Genomic DNA, 12,819 nt, shown 5'->3' on the forward strand with positions numbered 1-12,819 from the left:
AACCAAGCCTTGTCGCAATGCCAGTCTCTCGCGGGTCTCACTGGCCAGGTCACATGAATCTGGGTGATGGAGGTTCGATCTTCATAACAAGTTTGTATTCGCCGATATTTAGCCGGTAATTCCTTTACATCATATTCTAGTCTATGTGTTTTTAGACTTCTTCTTACTTTCTAGAAGGCTCACTCAGTTCATGTCGGGGAAAATAGGAGAGGATCTTTAATTTGTTAGTGATTATATTTAATTTACCAGATACAGTATTTGTCGAAAAATCCCTCATGAAAGATGTAACAGTACTTCCGTTTGGAAAATCCATTATACATTTGAGGTGAACCTTAATGATTACTCGAGTCTTTATTTTCAGTCAGTTAAAGTACGCTGTACGTGGTAGTATCAGCTTTGTCAATTTGTGTCGGAAATCATAAAACAGTGTCTTGTCGAAACAGCTGATTTTGCGTTATTTTTATCTGTTTTCCTTCAGTTTCAAACTATGGCCGGTTACGAGAGCTTCACAGATATTGCCACAGACAAGGGCGTGGAAGATCCAAATCTTTCCTCAGGTAAAGTTTATTCGTTTATCTATCCTATTTATTTATTTGTCTATCTATTTGGCGCTGTTTAAATTTATTTGTGTACGTATCAGGTACTAAGCTTCTAGTACCATTGCTCAGGTGATCACAGATATTCTTACACTCTGATTGGTTGAGGATTGCAACATATCTTGCTGTAATCACCCAGTGGGAGGTAATTATAACTGGGGTACTAAAATGTTTGGAACAAACTGAAAAGTGTCAAGAAAATAACTTGAGGAGAAAATGAAGACTTGTTTGAAAGTAAAAATTGAATAATGATCATGAAGAGAGAAAGTGCTAGTGACGAGTTCAAAATTGATAGGAGGGACCTGAAGCAAACCACAACTGCAATGGCTCAGAGGACATGGCTAAACAATGGCTCAGCATACATGTGCATTTTAAAACTTTGTACAATACTTAACTGTCCTCTCCAAAATACATTAAAATCACCAGAATTTGCTGGTCTGAGAAAGGAAACCATGACAGCAAATTGTTTAACTTTCCATTTGGAACTCAATCCAGCTTAGATACAATATGCTGAAGTTGAGATGTGACACTTTAACCTTTTAACTCCCAGATCAAATTTGTAATTCTCTTTACTGTCAACCATACAATTCTTAGAATGTTATTTCAGAGAATTTGGTATTGGATCAACTAATCATCCCCAAATTGATATTTTTCTATTTTCTCGTCACTTATCTGGTTAATATTGCAATGATATTGTGAGGAGAAATTCTGTCTTGGTCACTCATGGGAGTTAAAGGGTTAAGAGACTGTAAACACCTCAAGCCACTTGTGAAATTCCAGCTGAAATATAAATTAATTTTTTAAATGACATCTCTCAAGACATAACTATCCTGACTGTGTAAGGTCCCTATTAGTTTGAACTTGATTGGCAGGGAGGGTACTTTGAGTTTTTTGGACCAATTACATAGAAAAGTAAGGCAAAATCAAAACATTCTGAAATAACTTTTAATACTCAATTGAAAATTACTCTATCAAGAGATAATAGTCACAGTTACTGGCTGTGAGAGCCACTTACCCTTACCTGCTCCATCCATATCTTTGTATCTTTTGCAGCCATTGTTATGCCATTTGGATTGTTATCAGTTGAGAGTGAAGAAGTTAGGAAACAGAAAGTCAACTGGCAGACTTATGTTCAGTAAGTTCCATGCCCTTTCTCATCAGGAGACCTTAGCTCTGTAACAAATTAGAGAAAAATTGAATTTTTCCATAGCTTGGCATGCAAAATATTATCATTCTAAGTAGTTGAGTCCTAAACAAGAATTTCAACTTTTCCTACTAAGATTGTAACATTTGGTGATGATTGATGGTGTTTCTAAGACAATTATTGATGATGCTGATAACCACATCGATAGTTTTAAAAGTAATGACAGACAAGACAATAATGATCCACAGGAATGACAAAACATTGTAGTTATTCAGCTACACAACCCACCCAGACACACTGCCAACTTAAGAATGCAAAAATGTCAATTTTCCAACAGGATATTTTTGTGAAAATATTCCATTATAAAAGGTACCATTAGTTTTAGTGATTTGCAGGTGCGCAGTGAGAGTAAAATTGTGCACCTATAAATAGGGTAAGTACAGATGATTTAGATGATCTGTTCTAACAACAATTTGAACTTTTGTCCATTTTTGCTTTGCAAACAGAGGGAAATGGGTTCAAAATGATTTCAGTGTCAAAATTACTACTGGCATGTATATTAATAATGCAGGGATGTAGCTAAAGTTTTTAACAGGCGGGAATCTTGCAATGATAGGCAGGTATTTGGGCTGAAGGCCCACTCTTACATGCCTTTGGCACGCTATACCTTGAAGGTGTAAGCAAATGAAATAAATAAATAACAATCTTCTGACAACATTTAAAAACATTTTGGATAAGGAAGTGGTGCTTCACAGCCAGAAAAATCACGTTCACAGCTGGGTAATTTTCCCAGCCTCCTGCTATTATCTACATCCCTGCTAATGTCTTTTAGTTATTATATGATGTTATTTCTAACTGGATTACCTGTTAATTTCATAAGGAGCCAAATGATAAACCCGGAGGATTATGAAATGATTGCTGATTATGACTGCATGGGAGTTGAAGAAAGAGGAAAAATTCTCGAGGAGAAGGGAGATCAGGTATGAAAACGTGAAAAGTGGACAAAACACTTTCAAACTTTATTTCTTGAGAACTGCTTCAAACTGTTCTCTTCAATGGACTTGATTGGCACGGCATATTTCTTCTTCAGTTTGCCAAGAGCTGTTTGTCATTGCTTGCTCGACTGTCACGGGACAAGACAATCAGATATATACTTGTTCTAATTGATGATATGCTGACTGTAAGTATTTCAATTTATATTTTGCCATAACAGCAAATTGAGTGAGGCTGAAACAGGTGTTGAGTTTTTGACCAATGAAAGCAGTCCCTTGTCTGTTTGATGATGAAGTCCAGTGAAGCACAATAGTTTATTAATTTTTGTCGCTTTAGTTGATGAACGTGAAATGAAAAAGAACATTTATAGATGGACAGTAAATTTACAAATATTTCAAATCAATTTACAAAATATTTCAAATCAAATTTGATTTATAATTACTTTTAAACCAGTTGTTTTCTATGCACTGTAGCAATTACCTTCTCCTTACAATATCCAGCAAACAGGGAATGAGAAAACTTGAACTTGTCAGATAGAAGTTTTTAATCTTGATCAGACACCAAATTCTCGTAACTAATTTACAAGGAAATGTGTAGCAGCTGGAGGGGAGAATTAACTATGAGATCTTGGGAGCTTCATGATTAAAATTAAGAGGTAAAAATGAAGATGACTTCCCAAAGAGTGTGAAAGAAATTACAAAAATTATCTTATATTTTTTCCTTCTTTTATAACATTAGTTTTAGTTCAAAAAGATGAATTTGTGAATTCTTCCACTTTCAGGAGGAAAGAAGCAGAGCATCTATATTTCATGAATTTGGTGAAAGGTAAATTTGCATTTGGTATTGATTTTTGTGTGCCCCTCATTTTACCTGAGTTTGCCTTCAGAGTTATGAATGATGAATGTTTTTTCATGTTTGTTACACAGGGCAAATGTCAATGTGTGGGCTTCATTTCTGAAATTTCTCAACAGGGAGGATCAATTTATTGTTCATCAGGTAACAGCTGGGCTTTCACCGTATCACTCTCAGATGATCAACATTCCCCTTCTCGCTTGTCTCCAGATGTACAGTGTAGTAACTTTGCATGTGGCTTGTGCAGTTTTGACCACAAACTGCAAGTCTTCTTCAGGAAATCTGGAGCTGTCAACCCTACAAATATTATGCGCCATGAAATAGTTGTCCTTAAAGTTCCTCTCAGGGAGAAATGATATTTATTTTAATAATTATTTTTCATCACCGCTGTATGTAAAATAATTGTTTTTAATTATATTTTTTTCAGACAGGTATTATTATAGCTAAGTTGGCTTCCTGGGGAAAAGTTTTGTTGCCAGATTCTGACCTAAATTACTTCCTGTCTTGGATGAAAAATGGCCTGGCATCAGCAGTAAGTAATTGACCCTTTAACCCCAAGAGTGATCAGCATCTGATTTCTCCTTACAACATCACTCCTGAATCAACCATTAAGATCATGAGAATAAAGGAATTGATCACTAACTGAAGAAGCTCTTGATTGTTAAACAAATTCTCCTTGTCAGAACCTTGGGAAATGTATAGAGAACAGTATGGAGAATATGCATATTGATGTTAGGGTGTAAAGGGTAAACGCATTGCTGTAACCTTGAATTATTTTTTATCAGGCTGAATGGTTTGCCGTAAATGAAGAGCAACACGAAGGGATACGCTGTTAATAAAACACTATTCACTCAGTTACTGTCACATCAATGTGTCTGAAAATAATTTTTTTCGTTTTTCAGGGAAATGGGTACCATCATAGTGTAGCTCAGTGTCTTCAGCTGATGTTGAGACATCATGTATACAGACAAGCGTTCTTCAAGGCAGATGGCATTCAAAGGTGTGTTTAAACAGAAATATAACAGAATTACCTCAAGCCCCTTTTACACAGGATGCTCAACTGAATCAAAGTGAAGCATACTGCATGTTCCACTCAACCCCCAGAATTTTTTTCAGATTCCCCCCAACTATTTCCCTGTAACCAGTTATAATCCTGAGGGAGGGGGGAGGGAGGGGGAGGAAGGGGGAGGAAGTTAACCTGAATTAAATGTAATCAGATGTAATTCTTTCAAAGGCTTATTCTTAGAGCATCTTTAACCCTTTAACTCCCACAGGTGATTAACATTAAACTTCTCCTTATAATATCCAAACATTATTCAGCAAACGGGTAGTGAGAAAACTCAAATGTATCGGACAGTAGTTGTTATTTTGATCCAACACCAAATTCTCGTTACTAATTTACAAAGAAATACGCAGGAGCTTGAGGGAAGAATCAACAATTAGATCTTAGGAGTTAAAGGGTTAGTTGATTTGCAGTCTTGGTTAATTTTCAAGTCATCTATTTGATGTTTTTTTTATCTGTTTCCTTCAGTGTTGTGTCTGCTCTTGTGGCCCCTAATATTGGTTTCCAGCTTCAGTACCAGCTCATTTTTGTTCTCTGGCTGTTGTCGTTTGATCCAAGGATTGTGGAGCGTATGATTGGGTAATGAACATGTAAAACTTAACATTTTTTGTTTTAACACTGAAGCAAAGGTAGATTTTTTTAACAGGAAGGGTAGCACACAAGCACGTCTTTGGAATTTTGGAGGATGCCAAGAAATTCCATGTCCTAAAACCAGAGTTCACCAATACCTGTGGACCCCTTCCTCTTTAGTTATTCTCATGCGATAATAAAGGTAAATCTTTCACTCACTGAACTACAACTTGTCGTGATGATATGATCATTTTCTTTTACAGAAATAGTGCTGTTATTCGTGTGCTGGCCGACATTTTGAGAGAATCAGGCAAAGAGAAAGTGACACGGATTATTATTGCTGCGCTAAGGGTAAGTTTAGTGAAGACGGTTTTCGAGTACGGTTCATTTCTTTGTTGGATACTGCGGAGGAGACGTCGGTTTTTTTTGTGTTTCAGGCGAGCGGAGGCAAGCGCGAGGAAAGTTTGCGAAAAGCGCGAAGAGAGCGTGAGAGGCGAATGCGCGAGTGGGGGAGCATGGGAGGAATTGCCACTCCTTCACTGGCGCCTGACTTGCCTTTCGTGTACTCTCCACACGCGCCTCTCACGTGCGCCTCTCACGCGCGCCTCTCACGCGCGCCTCTCACGCGCGCCTCTCACGCGCGCCTCTCACGCGCGCCTCTCACGCGCGTCTCACACGCGCGTCTCACACGCGCGTCTCACACGCGCCCCCACTCGCCTAAAAACGGAGAAGACAACTTCTGTCCAGCACCTTATTTTGAAGCGGGAGATGCCTGAATTTCAGATGAAATAACTTTGTTTGTCGTGTACATGCATCATAGAGTGTTAAATCTAACAGGAAAACTTTCTCTTTTTTCAGAATTTGTTGGAGAAACCAGAGGAGAAGAAGAACGAAGCAGCATTGTCCATGATTCAATGCAAGCTTCTTCCTGTAAGCTGACAAACTTTGAAGTTTTTTTTTTTTTTTCGCTACTCTATCTTTATTTATTAATTTTTTATTTTTCAAGGAAACGAGTATTTCAACCTCAGTCCTTCTCTTTTCTAACATTGAAACTCTTCTAAGACCCGAAGACGTTTACAAACGAATCCATTACTAACTAGATTTCCCAGATTTGTCGTTGTAAACAATAAGTTACATCTGGTTGAAATCGAAAATTGAGCCAAAACAATGACTTGTTAAAAAACGGAAAAATAGTCAAAGTGTCTCAGGAGAATTAGATGAAATTTGCTTGTAAATTAGCGCGTAATGAGGCTACTATAGATAATCTAAAACTAGGAATGAAAGAAATGTTTATCGTGCCGTAAGAAAGGAAGTAATGTATTTTCTTCCGCTTTTTCGCTGGGCTTCTTCTTTTCTTTTCTTCTTCTAAAATGAACAGTGCTTATGAACAGACAAACGAGATTGGCAGGCATTCCAGTTAGAGATAAGTAAATGTTCTGAAGCGTACGAATCTTAAATATATATATATTTATATACAAACTCGTGTCCCTTTTTTTAGGTTCTTTCAGTGTTGAATGGCAAAACTTGGGTCGATGAAGACATAAAGGTGTGTGGTTCACTTAAGTTTTAGAAGTGTTTAAACGGTAACATCCCTTAACAATGTTTATGTAAAATTCAACAAAGAGTTGATGCAGATGTGCAAACTTGCTAGTTAGAGGATTTTATTGGAAATGTATGGTAGTTATTAGGAAGAATTGCCAAGAGATCTTAGAAGGTAGAGGCTTACGAAATTATTTGAGATTGGGTAAATAGGCGAGAATCAGCAGGAAGTGTTCGGGTGAGGTAACCGGAGTTTACTCTCAGATGCATAAATCCAGAACAAAATTCAGAAACAGATTAGATTAAAAGTGTCCACCAGTTTTGAGTTACCGCGGAAGCGATGGTGGTTAAGGTGATTGCAGTTGACCCTATACGAGAAGGAATTTTGGAAATCTCAGCCAGCATCGCATCCGTTTGGTTGATCGCTCAGCCATTGTAGGTCCAAATCTCATCAATTTTGGTAATTGTTACATTGTAAGCTTCGGAAAGATTTGAGAGAAAATTTACTTCCGCCGGAATTGAGCTGTATAATTATATGTAATTCCCGTCCTCAAAAAGGTTTTGTTAAACTCCCAGATGTGATTAACATGCAACTTCTCCTTATAATATCCATTCATTAACTACCCAACAGGTAATGAGAATACTCGAACTTATCAGGTTAAGGTTGTTCACTTGATCCAACACCAGATTCTTGTAACTAATTTACAAGGAAATACCTCGCAGCTAGATGTAGTTGTAGTTTGTTTATTAATACCAATTGCAGCCACAAGGCTGGATTACAGGTACAGCGCAACACCCTAATTAACAATACTATGTGCATAACGAAACGTTACAAACCTATTAGTATTAACAATAACCTTGTGTTGAAGCTGGTGCCTTACATTGTATTTTGATTCATTATTAACCAACAACCCCTCACATATTGGAAGCAGTGGGTTGCCAGATTTACCGCTTTTCATGAAATTAAATTACGACTCAGCCCTACGAACTTCCAATGGGAAGATGGGAGAATTTACAATCAGATCTTGGGATTTCACGTCGTATTTCTTATTACTCTTCAGGAAGATGTGGAGTTTGTGTATGAAAAACTAAATGAACGTGTACAAGATTTGAGGTAAGAATCATTCGCTTGTCAAGATCATTACATTTTGCTCTGGTTTTTGAACAGATCTCTTTTTTTTTTCTCTCTCGACCCAGTACCTTTGATGAATACGCTGCTGAAGTTAGATCAGGGAGACTGGAGTGGAGTCCAGTACACAAATCTGAGAAGTTCTGGGTAACTTACTTTTCATTTCCTAGTAATTGAAGATGGCTATAACAGTTTCATGTTTTTCACTTGGCTTGATTTTAATACTTTATATATTTTTCCTAGCTTTTCCTCTCTGATTCCGTTATGATCAAGATTATATTTCTCATTAACGACAATATTTTAGAGCAGCACGTTTCTAGGAACAGTCTTTTTGGTCACGCGCACCAAGTATCTATTAAAATTATTGTTTTTTTTTTTTGCAGAGAGAAAACGCTCAACGTCTAAACGAAAAGAACTACGAACTGTTGAAGTAAGTTTACAACATATCTATCATAGATCTCAGAACATCCCTGTGTGAGGTGTGCCCGTGGAAGCAAAAAGTGTTGTATGGTGAAATGAGAACCTGTGCAGCAGGGTGTAGTATCTTAGGTACTGTTGCTCCGTGTTATCAAGATATTACCACGAAACCTTCTATAGTCACCAGCGTGCAAAGGTTACTAGTCGCTGGTGGAGAAGAGTTATGAACTTATGTATTTGCTCTGATATTTTTTTCAAGAATCCTGACTAAGTTATTGGAGAAGTCCGCTGATCCAACTATTTTAGCAGTGGCGGCTCACGATACTGGAGAGTACGTCCGGCATTACCCACGTGGAAAACAGTAAGTTCGTTATCCGATTTTCATTTCTCCATCCGACGGCTTTTCGGAGAATGTAGGAAAAGATATTCCGTTCGTCAGCTCTTGTAAGAAAGGAAAAGATTTGTCTCAGATTGTAATGACCAGTTAAAGGCATATTTTGGAGGTAATGCGCGGAAACAGGTGAATTGTCTCTAGTCCCAGTCTCCTTCGACCTACAAGGAACGCCTGTCACATGGTTTGTTGTAGCTGATGGGTGACTACTTGTTTTATTTCTAGCGTACTGGAGAATCTTGGGTGTAAAGTGATGGTGATGAAGATGATGACCCATAATGACCCTAATGTTCGCAAGGAAGCTCTACTTGCTGTACAGAAACTCATGGTTCACAACTGGTGAGTTCTGAGATGATTCATCTTTCTGATTGTTTCTTCTGTCAATGTGATCAATCCTTGAGGCTCCAAATAACGGGAAACGTACAAGAACCGAGGTTTTGTTTCGCAGTTTGACAGGAAAAAAATTTTTGCTGAAGATTTTGTCATTGACTTTAAAAAAAAAAAAATTACCAAGACAAAACTGAACAAGAAAACGTTGTGACATGAGGCTGAAGTTTGTGTAAGCGGGTAATGCAGTAGAACGAGGTTCGGCTGTACCAGTGATGGTGCGGTGGAAAACTTACATCCACTAGTGAAACACGCATTGAAATATTGCTGTGCGTTCATAACTGGTCGAAACCGCGAGAGAACATGACGCTAGTAAAATAAAAGGTGAAAATCTTGCAACTAGTCTTTCAGTACTAACGGTGTTTCTCTTCCCTTAGGGAGTATCTCGGAAAGCAGTTGAAGGCTTCCTAAAGAAAATAATTTAAATAAGTATGCAGCTGAAAAAGGAGACAAGTATTGTGAATTTTATCTGAATATTGTCAATTGAGTTGTAGCGGGACTAATTTTAGAGTCTCCTTCTTGGAAAAAAGTCACAATGAGCCGATAGAGGCCGAAGAAATACTCGTCAAAGCTGCGAAATGTCGATGATTGACGAGTTATTATCGATTGACTTCACTTTGCTCTTAGCTCAGTTCATCGACTCTGAGTGTATGCGAGGGTGAAACCTCTTTGATTTGGCAGACCTGGTGTCTGTTTCAAAGATGTACGAATAACCTATGAATATTGAATATGAACGAATGCGATATAATAAACGTTTCTTTTGGATTTTACAAATTGTTGGAAATTTCCACGTTCATTTGGGAAGGTTGCAAACTGAATAATGAAGAAAAATTATGTCGATATAATTTGAACGGGAACCCGAAGGACAGTGTGGGCCCAAACCTTTCACTTCCCTACGTGACTAGCATCTAATTTCGCCTTACAATATCACCCTGAATAAAACATTAAGGTCACGACAATGCACGAATCAAAGAAGCTCTTGATTGTTGAATGGAACACGCGCGAAATGTTTCAACGTGTTCGAGGAACTCTAGGTCGAGTTCATGAAGTCCAGGCATTTTTTGGATTTTTTTGTGATAAATTCTGATCACCAGAGCCTCGCGCGAATTACCCACATGCGCGTGCGACTGGGGCCAATTTTCCTATTTCACCTAGGCGCTCACGGTCATTCCATCTTGGAAGCGCCTGCAGTTTACGTGTGATCTAAGCGTATGTGCGTGGCTAATTGTAGTGGACCGAGGAACTCGTCAAGGGAAGATTCTATTGAGATGTTCCCCTTGTTTGTATTTTTTCGATTAATTCTCGACGAAAAACAGAACAAGTGATGTTCACACATTCTGTTTGATTGAGATAATTATCTTGCAATGTCAACAAAAGGTCGTTAGCTGAATTCAGAAATCGTCAACTCGTTAATAATTAAATTTATGTTTTAAATTATTTCTTACCAAAACAATTTTTTGCTCGGTAATTTTACGATCGAAAGAGTTCTAAAATCAGATGGCTTGCGACCACAAGGATTATAGAAAATATTTTTAATCCACCATAGCTTAGCATGTCTTTTCCCCATTTCACTCCCATTTCAGAATATCAATTATTTAACGCGAGGCATTGAAACTCAGAAAAATAATAATTTGCTCATAAGTTAGTTTCCATTGAATAGTTTTCGCCCAAATAATTATGCAAATTGACTTTCGTGAATTGAAAACATACATGAAAATCATTTACTTTTTGAGTAATTCTTCAATGAATGTTTTCAGTAAATGCACTTTCACAGCTTGAACTGATAAAATATATTCAGCTCCTTGCTGTTTTTCACTTGAATAGCGACCCTTTTTTCATGAATGTATATTGTCTGATGCTCAGCTGTCTTGTAATGACGTCATATGATTCTTCCCATGCTGTGACGAGCTTAAAAGCCGTCTCCTCGTTTATAACTTTATTCAGCTTGCTTGAGTTTTTCCAGGAAAAATTTCCCTAACACTACGTGGTCAGACTGACCGCCCAGTATCAAATAAATAAACTGTAAAAAACGGCATTTTGTCAGCACTGTAATAAGAGTTGACGATGAAACAGCTGTCAGATGTAAGAAGCTTAGAATAAATACATTTCGCATTGATTCAAATTCAAATTACTTGGCAATAATCTTTCTTAATCGAGACCGCAACCGATCTACATTTTACAAACTAAATTAATACGTACAGAATATCAATTTTACAATGAAATTATTTGCTGTTAGCTCTTTTAAATTCAAGGTACAAGAAACGATTTTTTGTGTACAAGATACAAGCCTGTTACTTCCTACTCTACCAGCTTAACGTTTTGTCATTGTAGATAAAATAGTTTTGTTTTCATTTTGACGTTGTCAACTTGAGACTTACTAATAAACGAAACAAATTCTGACCTTGCACCTGCTACTTGAGAAAATGCGAGATCTAAATCGAACCTTAAAAAAGAGAAAAACAGCTATTTTACGACTCGACAGAGAATTTAAAATTACAGAGCAGAACTAGTTGACAAAACCGTTCCAAATCGATCGCACCGATCACTTGAAGAATTATAACAGTAATTTCTTTTCCTATTCCCTTTTGATTTTAAGGGGCATAATTTTTTGAAGGCCTTCCGAAATGGTGAATACCTCAATCCATAGACAATTGGGTTGCAAAACGAATTGGCAAACCCAACCCACATTGTCGTTACTAGCACATTACGAGGAACCTTCAGAGGTCCAGCAATTTTTCTGTATGTTCCAGCCGTGTAAAATGGCGTATAACAGAGCAGAAATATTCCAACAACCAAGGCGAAAGTCCCGGCTGATTTTATTTCCCGCTTCAAAGAGTGTGTTTCGACAGTTCTCGTTGAGTGTTGTGGCTCGCTTTCTTCACACATGTTTGCGGATGATTCGCGCAGGCTTCGTTCAACTCTGCTCAGCTGCCTTGCTTGTGTGAAGGCGGTTTTAAAGACAACAACGTTGGAGAAGAAAATTATTCCAAATGGAAAAATGATAAATAGTCCCACAAGGAAGAAAATATACACGGAATCTTCACTGGAGTCACGGTTGGAGTCACTTGTGCACCCATAAGTGTCTGCGCGGAACTCGAAGTCAGCTAGTGGTATGTTCAGAGTGACACTCACTGACACCCAAATTAGCAACAAAATTGTTATCACTCTTCTTCTTGTAACTATAAATTGATAACGAAGTGGTTTCTGGATGGCGATATAGCGATCAACGCTCAGCAAACACATATGAAGAATTGAAATAAACGACAACGTGAGACCAACAGAGGCGATCGCACGACAGCAAAACTCGCCAAAAATCCACTTTCCGATAGCGGTGGTTGTAGCGTTAAGAATCATTATTGTTACCATTGTCAAATCAGTCAGCGCCAAGCTAAGCAAGATGAAATTCGTGTTTGTTCTCAGATGGCGGAATTTCACCACCGAAATACAGATTAAACCGTTGCCTACAAATGTAGCAATTATAATGAAGGTAAACACGATCATCTGAATAACAACTTTTACAGTTCCGTCCTTTTCAGCAGCAGTTGTTTTCCCGTTTAACATCTTAGCAGGTTAAATAACCTCCTTCTAAAAGATTTCTAATCAGTTCGCCCTTTTTTTTCCTCCTAGTTTAAGCGTCAGTGCTCCGACCTGACAAGAAACCTATTTGCAACTGACGAATCACAGGTAACAAAGAAACAAAGGAAAAAATAAATGTAAAACAATTTTCATTTTGGTAAT

General features: G+C 37.7%; 2 protein-coding genes across 3 annotated transcripts; one reads left to right on the top strand and one right to left on the bottom strand.

Annotated features, from left to right (window-relative positions):
* Positions 1-35: 35 nt before the first annotated feature.
* Positions 36-9,855, top strand: LOC131777467 (V-type proton ATPase subunit H-like). 2 transcript variants are annotated; one of them, XM_059093772.2, is made up of 19 exons: positions 36-115; positions 479-557; positions 1,650-1,731; positions 2,621-2,720; positions 2,831-2,920; positions 3,515-3,558; positions 3,660-3,729; positions 4,013-4,117; positions 4,488-4,585; positions 5,117-5,227; positions 5,482-5,569; positions 6,077-6,148; positions 6,717-6,764; positions 7,819-7,871; positions 7,955-8,033; positions 8,270-8,316; positions 8,563-8,664; positions 8,920-9,033; positions 9,459-9,855. In XM_059093772.2, exons 2-19 carry the CDS (start codon positions 488-490, stop codon positions 9,490-9,492), a joined length of 1,407 nt encoding a protein of 468 aa, XP_058949755.2. In that variant the 5' UTR covers positions 36-115; positions 479-487; the 3' UTR covers positions 9,493-9,855. The 2 variants fall into 2 exon arrangements, with proteins under 2 accessions (XP_058949755.2, XP_066023168.1); XM_066167071.1 differs by lacking the exon at positions 36-115 and adding an exon at positions 231-325.
* Positions 9,856-10,775: 920 nt separating this feature from the next.
* On the bottom strand, positions 10,776-12,729 carry LOC131777488 (alpha-1B adrenergic receptor). The gene has a single exon (XM_059093795.2). It carries the CDS (start codon positions 12,640-12,642, stop codon positions 11,575-11,577), a length of 1,068 nt encoding a protein of 355 aa, XP_058949778.2. The 5' UTR covers positions 12,643-12,729; the 3' UTR covers positions 10,776-11,574.
* Positions 12,730-12,819: the final 90 nt, after the last annotated feature.

This window comes from Pocillopora verrucosa, chromosome 5 (genome assembly GCF_036669915.1).
Source record: "Pocillopora verrucosa isolate sample1 chromosome 5, ASM3666991v2, whole genome shotgun sequence".
Lineage (NCBI taxonomy): Eukaryota > Metazoa > Cnidaria > Anthozoa > Scleractinia > Pocilloporidae > Pocillopora > Pocillopora verrucosa.

Bases quoted from the DNA above. Each gene is read 5' to 3' on its own strand.
- LOC131777467 (XM_059093772.2), top strand. From the start codon at position 488: ATGGCCGGTTACGAGAGCTTCACAGATATTGCCACAGACAAGGGCGTG. The intron at 1,732-2,620 runs GTAAGTTCCATG...TAATTTCATAAG, and splicing joins AACTGGCAGACTTATGTTCA to GAGCCAAATGATAAACCCGG. The intron at 5,228-5,481 runs GTAATGAACATG...TTTCTTTTACAG, and splicing joins ATTGTGGAGCGTATGATTGG to AAATAGTGCTGTTATTCGTG.
- LOC131777488 (XM_059093795.2), bottom strand. From the start codon at position 12,642: ATGTTAAACGGGAAAACAACTGCTGCTGAAAAGGACGGAACTGTAAAA.